The following is a 17,705-nucleotide window of genomic DNA, read 5'->3' as shown; positions in this document are numbered from 1 at the left end:
TGGTGGGCTGCCGTCTATGGGGTTGCACAGACTGAAGTGACTCAGCAGCAGCAGCAGCAGCAGCAGCAGCCACTCACTAGCTCCTGGGACTACAGAAATTATTACAATTCAGCCTTTTGTCTTATGTGGGAAAAGGCATGAACAAGGAGGTTGATTCTGCCCATATCTGCCTCATGTTCCTTTCCTTTGTGGTTTATCTTTCCCACTAGACTGTAAGCCTCTCAAGGTCAAAGATTGTATCTGCTTTATTTCCCACTGGATAATCATTACCCTATAGAGTGTTCTCCATAACCATTTACTGAATTCATTAATGAAAATAAATACATGACTATACAGAATGATCAGTAAATTGATGTGTTTGCAAGATAAGAAATAGCTTAGAGGAGAGAATGAATAGTAAACTCCTTGGAGGGCAGAAGAGTGGTTGGAGGGGTTGGGAGACCTGCTGAGGAAAGTGACTTCTGAGTTGAGTTTTGAGGGTGATGACTGCCACTATTGATAAGCCTTACATAGTGTCCAATTCACGCAACATACTATAAAAGTCTGCTGAGATAATAAACTATAATTTATGAAGTAACTATACTTATAGTATCTCTCATATTTGACCATTTAACCCATTACTGGGTGGGAGGACCTGGCCATTTCATGCTGCATTGTGTGGTCCTGGAAGCTCCGTCTGTTGGCTCGGGGTAGGGATACCTACTGGGAAACTCAGTGTTGTGTTTGTGTGTGTTCATATGAGTCCTGTGAGAAACAGTGGAGGCTGGATGGGCCTTTGGCTGAGAGAGAAGCAGTCTTAAGTACGTGCTCTAGAAGAGGGGTGGTCCATCCAGGGGAGAAGGTGGGAAAGGAACAGACAGAGGCCGTTTCTAGTGACTCAGCCCTGAGCCAGGCCAGAGCGATTGCCTAAGACCTGTGTCCATCACCTAGGTCAGTTTCAGATTTCAAAATTCCTGAAAAATCATGTGATTATGACATGGGAGAGGATGAAGTGGAAGACAAAAGGAGATAAATGCAAGATGGTTTTTAGTTGAATTTATCTGATGACCTTACTGAGGAGGGAAAAACAGGATGTGAGGAATGGACTTGCTATTAGTTGCAAGTTCTTAATTGTAATTAGCTCCAGCCCTTTCCTAACACAATGATGTAAATGACTGGGAGGTTGAGAACCAAAACTGCTAAGATTCATGAGCCTCTTGCCTCTGGTGTGATCTTGGGGTTGGGAGGATTCCTTATGCTATTCCAGACTTACCATCTCTGTGACAGATGGAAGACATAGCTCTCTAAGTCACACCAAATTATATCAAAGATTAGATCCCTCAGCTCCAATTAATCCTTGTGTTTTCAATATGTGTGTACAGCTTCATCATACACAACAAAGACACTTTCTTCAACAATGCCACAAGAAGTAGAATTGTACATCATATTTTACAAAGAATAAAGTATGAAGAAGGAAAAAACAAAATTGGTAAGTAGTATATCAGTATAACAAGTTACATTTGATTTGGAGGATTACAGACTTTTCCCTTTGGTTTTATTACATTGATATCAATTCTAGAAATGCTTGTGATTTATAAAGCCTCTAACTGCATAGTTCCTTGATGGATAACTCAGAAGTGTGAAACCTTAATAGATCACTTTTTAAAAGATAACACATCATCTCATTTATCTTAGACCATGGAAGAGTGCTCTCAATTCAACAAATATTTAAGGAGTGCCCATTATGTGCCAGGTGGGCTTCCCAGGTGGTGCTAGTGGTAAAGAACCTGTCTGCCAGTGCAGGAGATGTAAGACACCCTGCTTCCATCCCTGGGTCATCAAGATCCCCTGCAGGGAGAGCATGGCAGCCCACTCCAGTATTCTTGCCTGGAGAATCCCATGAATAGAGGAACCTTGTGGGCTACAGTCCACAGGATCGCAGAGAGTCAGACACAACTGAAGTGACTGAGCATGCATTGTGCGCCAGGCACTGAGCAGGATGTTAGGGAGATGAGCACAGTTCTCTCCTGAAGTGTATGTTCAGGAAGTTAAGAACAGACAATAAATAAATAAATACAGTACATAACATGAAGAAATTGAAATGGATGATGTTATAGAGATTGACTAGGGGGTAGAGATCATGCTGAGATGGCATGGTCAGGGAATGCTCTTCTGAGAAGCTGGAATTTGAACTAAAACCTGAATGACAAGAGGGAGCCAGTGTATGGCAAGATGCAGAAGCAGGCACAGGGAGCTGTCATACATAAGTAAATTCTCCAAATAATCACCACCCCCAGCAAATAACCTCCACATGTTATACTGGGGATATTTGCGTGAGAATCTTTCCATAATATATTACCAAATTTCCTGCCTTATTAAGTAGATTACTATATACTGGGAAGATTTGGGGAGCTTTGTCCATATCTCTGTCCCAGCAAGACTTTTATTTATGCTTTGAATGATGACCTGTGTCAATCATGGTCTAATCAAGAGATAAAAAAATCACACAGAATTTGAACAGGAAAGTGAAAATGAAAGTTGCTCTGTCGTGTCTAACTCTGCAACCCCATGGACTATACAGTCCATGGAATTCTCCAGGCCAGAATACTGGAGTGGGTAGCCTTTCCCTCCTCCAGGGGATCTTCCCAACCCAGGTCTCCCTCATTGCAGGTGGATTCTTTACAAACTGAGCCACAAGGGAAGCCCAAGAATGCTGGAGTGGGTGCCTATCCCTTCTCCAGTGGATTTTCCCAACCCAAGAATTGAAGTGGGGTCTCCTGCATTGCAGGTGGATTCTTTACCAACTGAACTATCAGTTTGATAACTTTTCCTTGAACAGGAAAAGTTAATGCAAATAATTAATTGTGATGGAAGTTTGGAGTAACAGAGGACTGACTAGTAAAGAGCAAGAAGAATTCTAAAGAATAGAAGAGAAGATGCCCCACAACAAAGCTGAGATGGAGACCTTGTTAGAAGGGGGGCAGTTATGGATCATTGCGCGGCAAAGCAGTTTGCTGGGGTTTCTGTGCCAGCAGGATTCTCTGTGAATCTGCCCTCTCAAGTTCTGGGAGAAGCTGGCTAGAGGGGTTCCAAAGGAACCCCTTCACTGGGAGTTGTTGCCCAGCGTCATCATCCTATGAAGCTGTTCAAAGGCCCACCTGCCCTTGAGGAGATCCCAGAGCTGCTGGCTACCATGAACTACATGTGCCAGGTTCCATAGAAGCTATGAGTTGCAGAAGCCTGCTGGGAGGAGCATACTAGTACCAGGAAAACAAACTCCTCCCTCCCCTACTGTCCCTCTAGGGCCTTCTACTGACAAAGCTGAACATTGCAGCATCTGGCAAACGAGAAATATTTACAGGGTCGAACTGCATTACTGCAAAGCTAAGGAGCAGTCAACTGATAACTGGCACAGAGCCTAAACAGTTTGCTCATCAGGCTTTCAGGTGGAGCGGAGACTGGAAGGATGCATTATGTCAGTCACTTGGAGTTAGGATCCTGAAAGAGCTCAGTGATCTGGAACTCTCAGCCACATCTGAGAGATGACTTTCAATAGTTTGTAAATGTTAAGTGCTATATTCAAATTCAGCAAAATAGCTACCTTGGCACCATGTGGGAGAAATATTACTCAACACATCATAAAGAGGGACAAACTTGGGAGGTTTAGTTGAATGCAAGTGTGAGTCACTAGTATGGCGAAGCTGCCAAAAACTATTTTGATTATAAGCTGTATAAATTAAAATATAATAGGGTGAATCAGATACCTGGTCCAGATCTGAATACACCTGGAATATTATGTTCAGTGAGAGTCAGTGTAGGTGGGTATGGTGACATTGAGCCAGATTTAGGACTTTCTTGATTTATATAGGGTTATGGGTTAGCACGTCCTTAAATTCTCTGCAGCAGTCATCCATCTTTGAGACACATCCTCTTCATAATGTCCTCCATGGCCACTCCAGCTCAGAGGAGTCTTTTCTTCTTCTGAATTCCTATGGAAATTATTTTTGCAGTCTATATGGTAATTAGCCATGTACAACTCTTCTTTTATTATCTTGAATTATTTACTTTCAATGACAATGAAAATTCTACCAACTAAAGAGAACCAATGTTAACATTTTGTGTACTGAATAACTTAAATATTACATTAATTACTCTTTTCATCTTTATACCTCATTTGTCCATGTGATTTTTTTTTTAACAAACTTAGGATATGCTACACATACTTCTTTTCATCCTTTTCTCAGTTAACAGCATATCAGGAACATACTAGAAAACAAGTGCGTAGAAGTGAAATGATTAGGGCAGTAGCTATTCTGGATTATTTCATAGCATGCAAAGAATTTTTAAAACCAGTCTCTTCATTAGTATTGGTAGTATAATATTAGCACACCTCACAACTCATAATATATTAGGGTGTTGAGAATCTGCGATTAAAAACTGCTAGTCTAGATAACAAGCTTCTCAATTATAAATGAGTTGCCTTATTTGTCTTTGTATCATCATTGCCTAGCACAGTATCTGGCATACAGGCAGATTGCTTGTTGAACCAAATTGAAAATCTTTTAAACATGATCAGTGTCTAACCATCAGCATTCTTACACAATCAAAGACTATGCAGTGAGGCCATACAGCAATTATTGTGCTTAAATTTTTGCAGCTAAAAATGTGGGTTATTTTTATAGCTCGTCAAGATGGAGACAGAAAAAGGGCAGAGAGAATGATTTGTAAATGTTCTGAAAAAACACAGGAAATGTAGTATTGTTACTAGTAAGAAATGATTGTTGTAAAAATTTCTCTTATTTGATGAAAGAAGAATTCTATCAAGAACCCCAGTGCTTTGAAAGTCAGTGAGGAACTGAAAAAATGTCTATTTAGAAATAACCAACCACAAACTAAATTACTAACCAAGGATCAGACATTATGATGAAAAATTTGACATTCAAGTATAAATATTCTGTTGACCCAATGTTTCATAATCATCTTCAGTTTCATAATTAAAAGAAACATGTTATAAGACAATTTAATCCATCAATAGAATTAATGTTTATCTTACGTTATTTTCTGGCTGAAACTCTTTCTGAAAGTGCATCTTGCATGGGTCAACATGGATTAGAGATAATACTAAAATATGGTTTGTAGACATGATTTATGAGGGTATTTCAGTGGAGCGAAAACTACCACAATATAAGTTTTTCAACTTCACTCAGATTATTACAACTCTGAAAATCAAACCTAGTGAATTCCATTTTCAAAATAGAGCAATTAATAGATAAAAAAGACTTATTTAACAGTATAAGTACAAAAAATAAATCTTGATATTAATTCGTAGTTTCAAAACTGATGCTCAAAGGGGAAGACTTTAAATATTAACTGTTTTCTCAAATTTCAGGACTTTGATAAATTATCACAAATTCACAAGAGAATTTCATCATCAGAAGTCTCTTATTAGGTCCCTGTGAATCTTTTGCTATTATCTGGAATATTTGAAAATGATTGATGATATATGTAGAATTCTTGATAGAAGCTCCAGAAAGTCAAAGTTTTCTACATAATCAATCATTTGTTCATTCATTACAAAGGTATTTATCGAGGGCCTCCTCTGTGCTAGACAAAGCCCTACGGATATTTATACTTCAGCTGTCTTTCTTAGGCATTTAGAGTTAATGTCAAAGCATCTTAAAATACATTTAATCATGTTACCATGATTAAAAGTACCTAAACATTGATTGATCCTCCATCAATAAAAAGTGAATTGGTGCGTGTTTCATTTTCCAGTTAGGCTAAGCCTCTTGCCTCTAATCAGGATCTGAAACATGGAAAGCACTCATCTAAATGTTGCTTGAGAGACATCCTTCCAGTCATCTTCTTTGAAGTACATTTTAGGAAGTAGTATCACTCTTGATCTGAGAGAAACTTTAAAGATCAGAACATTATATTTCCACTTCTGGCCAACATGGAGTAACAGGCACAAGATTACTCTCCCACCTGAAACAATCAGAAAAGAAAAGACAAAAAGTATGAGACAACTATTTTCAAGACACTGAGCACTGGGCAGCCAAGAACAGGGATCCCTGAGAGACAGAAAACAAATGAGGTGAACCCTACAGTTGCCTCAGCTTACTATCTTGAGATGATTTCTAGACAGCAACAGAGGGAAAAAGAACCCGCGCTGAACCTAGTAGACTCCCCAAGTCGAAAAGATGTTGCTTAGAATCCAGGGAGACCAAGGCAGCCAGAGTTCACAGGGCAACACACCAGAAAACAGAGAGCTTCATGGAGAACCCTAAAGATCTGCAGAGAGCCTCCGCAAGTATTTAGAGTACTGATTAGTACACACATCAGAAAGCTACCCAAGGCCAGAGAAAGAGCAACCCAAAGGGATTTCCAATGAGACTAGTAGAGCACCTCATAATTTAATTAGCATTAAATATAGATGGTTTGAAAATTCCAATCCAGAATTCAGAAGTTGACATTAAATAATTAAAGCAAGACCTTTTTTTTTTTTTTTTTGCTGCATGCAAAAAACACTCTTTAAAGACACAAATAGCTTAAAGTAAAAGAACCAAAAAAGATACATACTGTGCGAACCAAAAGAAAGCTGAAAGGCCTATACTGATATCAGACAAAATAGATTTTGGAGCGAAGAATACTATCAGGGATAAAGAAGGCTATTCTAAAATGATGAAGTCAGTGCATCTGGAAAACATAGAAATCCTAAATGTTTATGCACTTAATAACAGAGCTTCAAACTACAAAGTAAAAACTGATAGAACTGCTAAGAGAAATAGGCAAGTCCACAGTTATAGTCAGAGGTTTCAATACCACTTTTTCAATAATTAATGGAATGAGTAGACAAAAAATCAGTGGAGGTTAGAAGACCTAAACATTATCAATGAAATTAATTGATCTTTTAGACCACTCTACCACCAGCAGCAGAATACCCAATTTTTTTAAGTGAACACAGAGTATTACCAAGAGACCATACTTGAGGAACATAAAACAAGACAATAATTCTTTGACCACAGTGGAATTAAGTTAGATATCAATAAGACCATCTCTGGAAAACTTACAAATATTTAAAACTAAATAATGTATTTTTAAATAACTCATGGATGAGAGAAATCAAAAGGGAAATCAGAAAGTTGCTGTATTCAGTGGAAGTGAAAAAACAGTGTATCAAAAAGTGTGCAGTACAGGGAGAAATTTATAGCACCATATGCGTATATAGGAAAAGAAATGGTCCCAAATTAATAACCTCTCCTACCTCAAGAAACTAGGGGGTAGGGAAGGAAATTAAGGTAGTCTAAAGTTGGTAGATGAAATAATAAAAATCAGAAGAAATCAATGAAATGGAAAAAATAGAGAAGAATAAATGAAACCAAAAGCTGATTCTTTGAAAAAAAAATCAAATTCATAAACCTGTGTCTATCAGACACAGCCTGGGGGTGACTCCTGAATGTGTAATCCCTTCCCCTTAAGTGTGGGTGGAAACTGTGGTTTATACCTGACCAATAAAACCATTGCAAATCCACATGTCCAATATCCTTCCCCCACCTTATGGATAAGACAGTTGAGGACTGAGAACAAGAGGACTTTCCAAAGTCATCCCACTAGCCCAATGCAAAGGAGTTGGCTTCGTCCATATTGAAGCTTCTGGATGAAAATAGGAGAGCTCAGGTGGAAGGTCATCTTTTTGGCGTGATTAATTCATCCACTTCTCCCAGCGTGCTCCCTTCTCTATGCCAAGCACTATGCTAGGTATGCTTCATCGTGTTTTTCCTATTTGAAAACTTGATTTTCTAGTCTTTGTTTCTAGTTTCCTAGCAGGTAGAAAAACTTTCTAAACTGTTGTCCCCCAGATGTATTTGAACTACTTTTGAAGATATAGGTTGTTTTCTCCAAAAAGTATGACCCTTACATTACTTTTACATTAGGAGGATTTAAACTCAGTGTGGATTCACTTTGGACTTTTTTATTGTTGTAGGTCTGAATCGTTTGCTTACTAATGGCTCCTATGAAGCTGCATTTCCTCTGCACGAGGTATTGTCCTGCCTTTTCTCCTTCTCTGTCAATTCCTTGTTAATAAATCAGCTTCTGGGGATAGTCATTAATTGCGTTCATTGATACGACATTTGTTTAGAATGAATCTAATTTGTTCAGTGAATAGATGGGGAGGCCCTACTTGCATTGTTACATCTCTCGCCCAGCACAGATTTATTTCTCCATATCTTTTTTATGTAACTGCAAGAGTACTCGAATCAAGAGTCACTCAGCATGAATTTAGAAGAATGGCTGAGGGACTCCAAGTCATAAAATTAAAGAGGCATTGAAAATTTGTATGACATGCTAGACCCAGGGGGAAAATGTCTCTTAAATATATAGTCTCTGCAACAACAACAAAAAATTTATAGCTAATCCTTAAAGAGTGGGAGGAAGCCGTCTTGTGAAGGCTCTAGTAACTAAAAGATGATAAATGGAAATTAATAGTAGTGTACTTATTGTTGCTTATTTAAGATGTATAAATTTTTGTATTCTCCTTATTTACTGCACGATCTTTGTCATATATAAGGACTTTTATAAATGTAACTGTAATTACCCTTACCTCTATTTTTCCCACTAGATTTTAGGTAATTTAATCCAGAATTATCTTTACATATATGGTAATTTAACCTCTAATTCTCTTTGCATATATGGGTTTTCAGGGCCATAATTCTCATGATTGGTGAGAGATTACTGTCATTTTCATGGTACCTACTCCATACCAGTCATAGTATGACACCGAGAACATAGCCAGTGTCCTCTAAGCCAGTGTCCTCTAAGACCTCACACAGTGGCAGGGTGAAATTACTGTTAGATTTTCTTAACAATCTTCTATTAGAAACAATGTTAACAGTTTGTCAGTTCAGCTCGGAGCACAGTTCCAGCTACCCAGCAATGGCAGGTCTTCCCAAAATATATTTCTTATATGGCTTACGGAGTTTCTTCTCTTGAGTTTAAACACCAGGAGGATGGAGAAGGTGGTATACCATTTTTTTTATTATTATTTTTTATTAGAGTATAGTTGCTTTATAATGTTGTGTTTGTTTCTATTATACAGCAAAATGAATCATCTATACGGATACATAAATTCCCTCTTTTTTGTGTTGAGGTCACCACAGAGTATTCAGTGAAATTTTTAAAACCTCTTTCATTAAGAAAACTAGAGGCTTTGATCTGAGACCCTATTAACAGACAGTCATGAAACCTTTTTGGAATGATCCTTTTTGTGTGATAGAAGCAAACATTTTTTTTTTTTTTGTTAAAAAAAATTTTTTTTAATTTATGGATATGGAATATTTTTATTTTTATTTTTATTTATTTTTAATTTTATTTTATTTTTAAACTTTACATAATTGTATTAGTTTTGCCAAATATCAAAATGAATCCACCACAGGTATACATGTGTTCCCCATCCTGAACCCTCCTCCCTCCTCCCTCCCCATACCATCCCTCTGGGTCGTCCCAGTGCACTAGCCCCAAGCATCCAGTATCGTGCATCAAACCTGGACTGGCATCTCGTTTCATACATGATATTTTACATGTTTCAATGCCATTCTCCCAAATCTTCCCACCCTCTCCCTCTCCCACAGAGTCCATAAGACTGTTCTATACATCAGCGTCTCTTTTGCTGTCTAGTACACAGGGTTTTGACATAAAAGTTTTCTCAAGCCACACACAGATGTTTCTGAACTCAAAAGACACATGTCCCCAGAGGATTAGTTCAGTCAGTTCAGTTCAGTCGCTTAGTCGTGTCCGACTCTTTGCGACCCCATGAATTGCAGCCAGACCTCCCTGTCCATCACCAACTCCCGGAGTTCACTCAGACTCACGTCCATCAAGTCGGTGATGCCATCCAGCCATCTCATCCTCTGTCGTCCCTTTCTCCTCCTGCCCCCAATCCCTCCCAGCATCAGAGTCTTTTCCAATGAGTCAACTCTTCTCATGAGGTGGCCAAAGTACTGGAGTTTCAGCATCATTCCTTCCAAAGAAATCCCAGGGCTGGTCTCCTTCAGAATGGACTGCTTGGATCTCCTTGCAGTCCAAGGGACTCTCAAGAGTCTTATCCAACACCACAGTTCAAAAGCATCAATTCTTTGGCACTCAGCTTTTTTCACAGTCCAACTCTCACATCCATACATGACCACTGGAAAAACCATAATACCATGTGGTTATTAGTTGGCATTGCCCCCAATAAAGGGTTTCAGTGAGAACTGCATTCTCCCACTGCCTACCCCTTGCCCACAGTAAGGGCAGTGTTGAGCAGTAGTGGGTGAACAGAGTCTCTATGCAGACGAGTGGGTGTGGGCTTGCCGATATCTGAGGAGATGCAACTGTGAAACCCCAGAATAACTCCAGGCCTTCTCTGTGGTTTTCATATCTTGCTAAATCCCTGCACTGTATGAAAAGAGAATTTTCCAGTTAGTAATTGCAGCTGCAGTAATAACATAATCGCTCTTTTGACTTTTGCTCTCAGTTTAACCTCATTATAGTATTTGACCACATAACAACCTTCAGAGGCAAGAAGGGCAGCTCGTGTTGCCTTGTTTTATGGTGAAAACTTAAATAGAGGTTTAGAGAAAGCTTAGCCCACCCCCAGTTATGGAGTGAGTTGGTAGCTGAGCTGAGACTAGAACCTGAGTGAGTTCCTTGTCTCTCAGGCCTGTTCACTTCCCCCTAAGAAAGGACTTCCCAAGTTAAAATGTCAATAATTTACCTCCAGACAGCATGCCTTTTCTGTTGGTGAAACTGGCATTAACACTAACTGAACTTAAAAAGCCTACTCCTCTGACCCATGGTATCCTCATTTGTTCCATGAGGATGTCAAATTATATTTGAATTATTGTAAACTTGAGGTGGCTTACAACTCTTACATTGTAAAATTTTCTGCCCTTGGTCACAAGGCCACGTGACCAGCTGTTTACCAACTATCGATACTTTAGTCTTGAGACAAGTAGGAAAGAGAACTCCTAAGTCTTGGGCATGGCCTCTGAGCAAGATGCTTTGTTCATTCAAATCACAGAAGAAACCTAATGAGGCAGATGTTAGTTCCACCATGAACTGGGAATCCAAGGCTCAGAGAGTTTAAGATATCCTAGCTAAAAAGTAACAGAACTGAATTTTAACTCAGTTCAGACCTGCCTGATTCTAGCAAGCATGGGCTTTTTACTGCATGGCATCAACATCAAAATTATGTCCAGAATAACTAATCCTACTCTTTTCCCTTCACTAAAATGGATCTATCCTTATATCATCCCTATTGCTACTCTTGCCATAAAAACTAGTATTACAGCTCCCTACATGTATAGCTTCTCCCAGTATCCCCCATAAGAGGGGAACATTTGTTTTAATTAATGAATCTACATTAAACCATCATAACCAACCAAAGTTCATAGTTTATTTTAGGGCTTACTCTTGGTGTTGTATTCCATACATTCTATGAGCTTAAACAAATGTATAATACACATGCATCTACAATTATAGTATCATACAGAGTATCTTCACTACCTTAAAAAGATAAAAACAAGAAGAACTAGCATTACTATCAGTTTTTGCTCTTGGCTTTTGTGGGTACTACCTCACTGGCCATGGTGTTTTTATCCAGGGAAGTTACAGAAGTAAAAACTCCATCAGAACCCACGGAGCGGTAAACCACCGACATCTGCTCTATGAGTGCTGGGCGTCCTGGGGTGTGTGGTATAAATACCAGCCTTTGGATCTTGTAAGGTGAGTTCTTAACCAGCTGTGAATATAAAGCTTATGCAGAATAATTAGGGCAGACTGTGAGCTGGGACAAGCCAACACTGGGCAAAAAACAAACTGAGATGCACAGCTGACACTCAAATCTGGCTTCTTCCCAAGAGGGCAGCTCATCAGAGGACATGGATTGTTCTTGGTAAACCTGACCTCCTCCTGCCGAGGCTGGTGTTTCCTCTAAAAGGGACTTAGAAAGGGGTGTGTGAGATTAAACCAGACCTCTCACAGGATTCCGTAAGAAGCTCATCACCCACGTGACTGTTAGTGACAGAGTATCAACAACAATTGTTGAGAGGTAACACTGCTTACATGTATTAATGACAATGGACTATTAGTAACTCTTAGGCAAATAGGAAATAGAGGGTGCTGTCATTCTAATAAATGTTAGGCTTACTTTAATTTTCATTTCAAACTAATAACCTTTAAAGATTGTTTTAATCCCACAGGTCAAAAAAGTATCTGCATTTAACTTGAGATAATCATTCATTGATTGTTCTTTAATGGTCTATATATGCCCAACATTCTGGCATGGCAGTGTTTATTTTATTTAGAGACTGATAATTCAGATTGGGTAATGACAATCCACACTTCATTGATTCCTTATTAAAAAGAAAATCATACTTTATTTCTTAGACTAGGTGGATTAATATCACTTTTCCCTGAGCCTTTAAAAAATGAGCCCAAAGGAAAATGAAATAAGACAACTCACCTTACATTTCATCTCCCTGGGTAGTCATTCTTCCTTCCAGAGTCCTTGTTACAAGGGTTTACTCCTGTTGACCCAATGACATTGATGAATTGTGACCCTTTCTGGGTATGAGTAACAAATGATCCACATGACCTGAGAGAGTGAAAAATGTTTTCTGAGATGAGATCATTTACTTTTGACCAGTCTCAATATGTGATAGAATAGAAGAGGGGAAAAAATCAAAGTCAGTCCTGGCAAAGCATCTCCCATCCACGACAGTTTCTTGATTAAGATTTTACAATTTTTCAATGAGTATTAATAACTATCCATTGTGTTCCTAGTACAAAACTAAGTACCATTGGCAAAGACAGAGAACCCATGGTCTCTGGCTTTGAGAAATTCATGCTTTCCTTCAGGAAAACCAGCCCTGCAAACTTGAAACAACTGGAAAACAAGGCTCTGCATAATTTGGTAACATGTGTGATAGAGGCCAAAAGTTTGACAGCAATTAGGAAAAATGGAAGGATGGATATGGGCCAGTGCCCCTGTGTAAGGCTCCATAGAGCTGAGGCTAGAAGAGCAGTGGGATTGGTGTTGGCCAAGAAGAAGGGGCATGAAAAACACAAGCAAGATTTGAATGGAATGATGTTGAGCAACTGGGGAATCACATATCTTAAATAGTTCCTGCCCTATATCTAGATTCTGCTTCCTCCACATCTCTCAAATCACACTGAGTACCTCCTCTGCCACTACTGCCTTCACCTGTGACCTGGACTATGACTGTTTTCCCCTACCTGCTCTTCCTTTTTCGTCTCTGGCCCTTCCATATCATTCTCTACCCTGGAGACAAAATGTGAATCTGGTCATGTCCCTTGTTGTTGTTCAGTCACGAAGTTCTGTCCAACTCTTTGCAAACCCCATGAACTGCAGCACACCAGGCTTCCTGTCCTTCACTATCTCCCAGAGTTTGCTCAAACTCACGTCCATTGAGTCAGTGATGCCATCCAACCGTCTCATCGTCTGTTGCCCCCTTCTCCTCCTGACCTCAATCTTTCCCAGCATCTGGGTATTTTCCAGTGAGTTCGCTCTTCACATCAGGTGGCCAAAGTATTGGAGCTTCAGCTTCAGTATCAGTCCATCCAATGAATATTCAGGGTTGATTTCCTTTAGGATTGACTGGTTTGATCTCCTTGCTGTCCAAGGGGCTGGATTGGCTAAAATCCTTTCACCATTTTTCAGTTTTCTCAGGACAAAAGTCAATGTATGGTCTGCAAGGCCCATCAAGGCTTAGCCTTTGCCTACCTCAACAGCCTACTTTTTTTTTAATTAAAAAAAATTTTTTTTATGCAGACTATTTTTAAAGTCTTTATTGAATTTTTTTTTACAGTATTGTTTCTGTTTTATGTTTTGGTTTTTTGGCTGCGAGGCATTAGCTCCCCATCCTGGGATCAAACCTGTACCTCCTGCATTGGAAGGAAAAGTCATAACCACTGGACAATCAGGAAGTCCCAGTCCATTTCTTATTGTCAGTGTTCCAGCCACACTGCCCTTATTTCACCAACATCACTCCTACCACAGGGCCTCTGTTTCCTCTCCTGGAAAGACTCTATCCCTAATCCTACCTAGTGAACTTTCATTCATCAGCACAACAGTCACCGCCTCAGGGAAGAAGTCTTCCCTGGCTTAATTTGCCAGGTTGCCTTGTTATACATGCTTATTGCACTGTGTCCCTCTCCTCTCTTTTCCCGGTTTTGTAACTAGAAGCTTATTTCTTTGATTGATTTATATATGTCTCCTCTGTCACCCACAAGCTTCAGAGGAGTAGGGACCAAGCCTATTTTGCTCACCATTGTATTCTCAGCACTTAACACAGTATTTGGCATAGAGCAGGTGTTTTTTAATTTGTTGAATGAATAAATGAATTTATGTGTATATGAATATATGCTGTAAAAGTCTTCTGGAAGAGGAAGGTTTCTGTTGAGACATAGTAGGAGATATGATAAATAATTCATGATTTTTAGGAGCCATTGTGTAGGAGGAGAGCAGCAGACAGTATTCAGAGACAGATGGTCAACATTTGTCAACATTTGTCTAGAATGAGAATAAAAAATAATTAGAATATTCTTACACTGGACTAAGAAATAATTAAGCTCTAAGTTATGAAATGTGGGATAGAAAACACAATAATAATATTTAAGGAATAAAAACCAAAGAATTCCCTGGACACTTTCAAACTTCACAGACCACAGGGCACTAAGCAGACTGGTTAGTCTCAGAAAAATATTTATAGAAGTAGATGTTGATGCCTGTGAAAAGTCCTCACTTAAAAGGGAAGGTTGCTCTCAGTATTGATTCATACTGAGTCTCAGTAGAGTTCTTTATTAGTGATATCTTATGATTCTAGCATTGTAAACATCTTATAAAACTACAGACTATTAAAAGGGGGTGTTTAAAGGTTTTTGCAGTAATTTTGTTTACTATTCTTAAAAAAATATATAATACATACATTAACACACACTCAGAAATGGCAAAAATATTATATGTTGGCACCAAGTCTTCAGATTCCCCTGATTCCTCATAATTAACAGTATTATACATAATTTCCTGAATGAGCTGGGTTTATCCTATGTTTTCAGAAAAAGCTTGTGTATGAGCATGTTCTTGTATGAAAGGGTTCATACTATTTCTTTTATAGAGTAATAGGAAAAGAAGTTTAAGTCCAGAGCCTGGATTTGGTCAAACATTCCATTCTATTGGCTTAATTTGTCTGTATGGTTACCAGTAAGGCCACCACAAAGTAAAATGACTGGTCAAAGTGTTAGAATGCCTGACTATAAACACTTCAATATAATTTGCAAGACTTTTATGTCATAAACAGGCGGTACTTTGGAGAGAAGATTGGGTTGTACTTTGCCTGGTTGGGCTGGTACACCGGCATGCTCTTCCCAGCTGCCTTCATTGGATTGTTTGTCTTTTTGTATGGCGTCATCACTCTGGATCACTGCCAAGTCAGGTATGGAGAGCTCTAGGTGAGCCTGCCTTTGCTTATGTTTGGAGATGGGTATTTGTGGTTTGGGAGTGTTTACAGACCGTGGGTCCACTTAGCTATTCATTTTAACGTCTTTCCAGTCTCCTGGGAAAATTCTAAAGGTTCAATTCACAAAATCTGTCCACCCATTGCCCTTGCCGCTGTGGTCTCTAGCTACCAAGGTGTTCACTTTTATGGATATACAAGTCACTGTGAATCCACAGAGGGCTTCCCAGGTGGCTCAGTGGTAAAGAACCTGTCTGCCAATACAGGAGAGGTGGGTTCAGTCCTTGGATTGGGAAGATTCTCCTGGAGGAGGAAATGGCACCCTGCCCTGGTATGCTTGCCCGGAGAATCCCATGGACAAGGAGCCTGGTGGACTATAGTCCATGGGTCTTAAAGAGTCGGACATGACTGAGCACACAAATGTGTATCCACAGAACAAATGGCTTTGATTCACTGGCTCAAAGTTGTTCTCTTTCTTACTTTTTTTCCTACTACTACTGCAAATAGTGGGTTAATTATCTTTTTATCAATTACGTGTTCTTACACAGACCTGTAAGCTAGACACCTGTAAGAAAGACATCTCACCAACTTGCTGGGACCTTGAGAATGAGTCAGTGTTAGCAATTGTTATCTTGGCTCTTTCACTAGAATATAGTCTAAGGTATTCATAGAGATCTTAATACAATGCTGGACAATGTCCTTAAATAAGAAATGTGCCTTTTAGAAGTGATTGCAAAAATAGAAGTGACCTAAAAAAATATTTTAATTTCTGGGGAAATTGTTAATGAGATGTAATTTTTCCTCCATAATTCATTCTTATTTATCATGCACATAGAAATTAAGGCTGGGACTTTTTTCCCCCATTGTTTTCCCATCTATTTGTCAGGAAGTGATGGGACTGGATGCTATGATCTTAGTTTTCTGAATGTTGAGCTTTAAGCCAACTTTTTCACTCTCCTCTTTCACTTTCATCAAGAGGCTCTTTAGTTCTTCTTCGCTTTCTGCCATAAGGATGGTATCATCTGCGTATCGCTAATGGTAAAAGCAACAATTTATTCTCCAGGGGAATTTGATAGTCCTTAACCTGTGTTCATTTTAACACAATATAATCAAAGTATAAATTGTCAGGATGGGGGCCACATAAGGCTGGCACTTTAAGGTGTCTCATTTTTCCCATAATTAAGTATGAAATGTCTTCAAACCTGTGCAATATTGTAAATGACTCCTGTATAATCTGAGATATAACCATCAATGTTTTGCCTCATGTGTTTTCCTGAGCTTAACTTATTAATATGGAAAAGCCAAGGAACAGCCTGACAAATAAGTAGGTTTATCAAACTATAAAACTGTGTAGGCACTTGGTTACATTAATAACTAAGAAAAGGCTAAGAAGCTTCCAAGGGCAAAAATTTGATCTACTGACTCTTATTTACTGGTCGACTATTCTGGTGAAATTGAAAGGAAAGAAAATGCTGTTATGTCATCAAAAAGCAGTCCTTTTCTGTTCTGTTTTCCAGTAAAGAAGTCTGCCAAGCTACAGATATCATCATGTGTCCTGTGTGTGATAAATACTGTCCATTCATGAGGCTGTCAGACAGCTGCGTTTATGCCAAGGTAATTCCAAATATGCAGTATTTTAATTTTGCAGGATTAAATTTAATATATATCTTCCTGAGAGACAGTGGTGACCACATTCTTTCTGTCCATTTTGATCTTTGATTCTCAAGTTTATTTTGTAGGAGAGATTTATCTTTATCATTTAGTACTCTAATTCAGATATCTTTTTTATTGCATATGTGTTTTCAATGTTATAGTTCTGATTATTATCACAGGGAGCAAATAGAACAGTTGATAGAATCAGCGAAAGTTAAGTTCAGATCTTGACTGTGCTCTTTACCACTTGTCAGTGTAGGAGCACATTATGTAACCTCATCTGTGCCTCAGTTTTCTCATCTGTGGAGAACATGGTGACTGTTTTATTTTTTAAATGTGATAAGGTGTATGAAGAGCATGAAAAAAGTGAAAGGGTTAGTCACTCAGTTGTGTCCCACTCTTTGCGACCCCATGGACTGTACTGTAGCCCACCAGGCTCCTCTGTCCGTGGAATTCTCCAGACAAGAATACTGGCGTGGGTAGCCATTCCCTTCTCCAGGGGATCTTCCCAACCCAGGGATTGAACCCATGTCTCCTGCATTGCAGGCAGATTGTTCT

At 39.0% G+C, this 17,705-nt stretch overlaps 1 protein-coding gene across 1 annotated transcript in view; it reads left to right on the top strand.

The window, feature by feature from the left end:
* Positions 1–17,705, top strand: part of ANO4 (anoctamin 4) — a 230,427-nt gene that overhangs the window by 131,932 nt on the left and 80,790 nt on the right. The window contains exons 7-11 of the mRNA XM_010853456.1: positions 1,362–1,468; positions 7,964–8,019; positions 11,621–11,742; positions 15,339–15,473; positions 17,012–17,108. Coding sequence (XP_010851758.1) covers positions 1,362–1,468; positions 7,964–8,019; positions 11,621–11,742; positions 15,339–15,473; positions 17,012–17,108 — 517 coding nt within the window. The remainder of the gene's footprint in view (positions 1–1,361; positions 1,469–7,963; positions 8,020–11,620; positions 11,743–15,338; positions 15,474–17,011; positions 17,109–17,705) is intronic.

Source organism: Bison bison, unplaced genomic scaffold (assembly GCF_000754665.1).
Source record: "Bison bison bison isolate TAMUID 2011002044 unplaced genomic scaffold, Bison_UMD1.0 scf7180017864327, whole genome shotgun sequence".
Classification (NCBI taxonomy): domain Eukaryota; kingdom Metazoa; phylum Chordata; class Mammalia; order Artiodactyla; family Bovidae; genus Bison; species Bison bison.
This window is presented reverse-complemented; position numbering and strand designations above follow the sequence as displayed.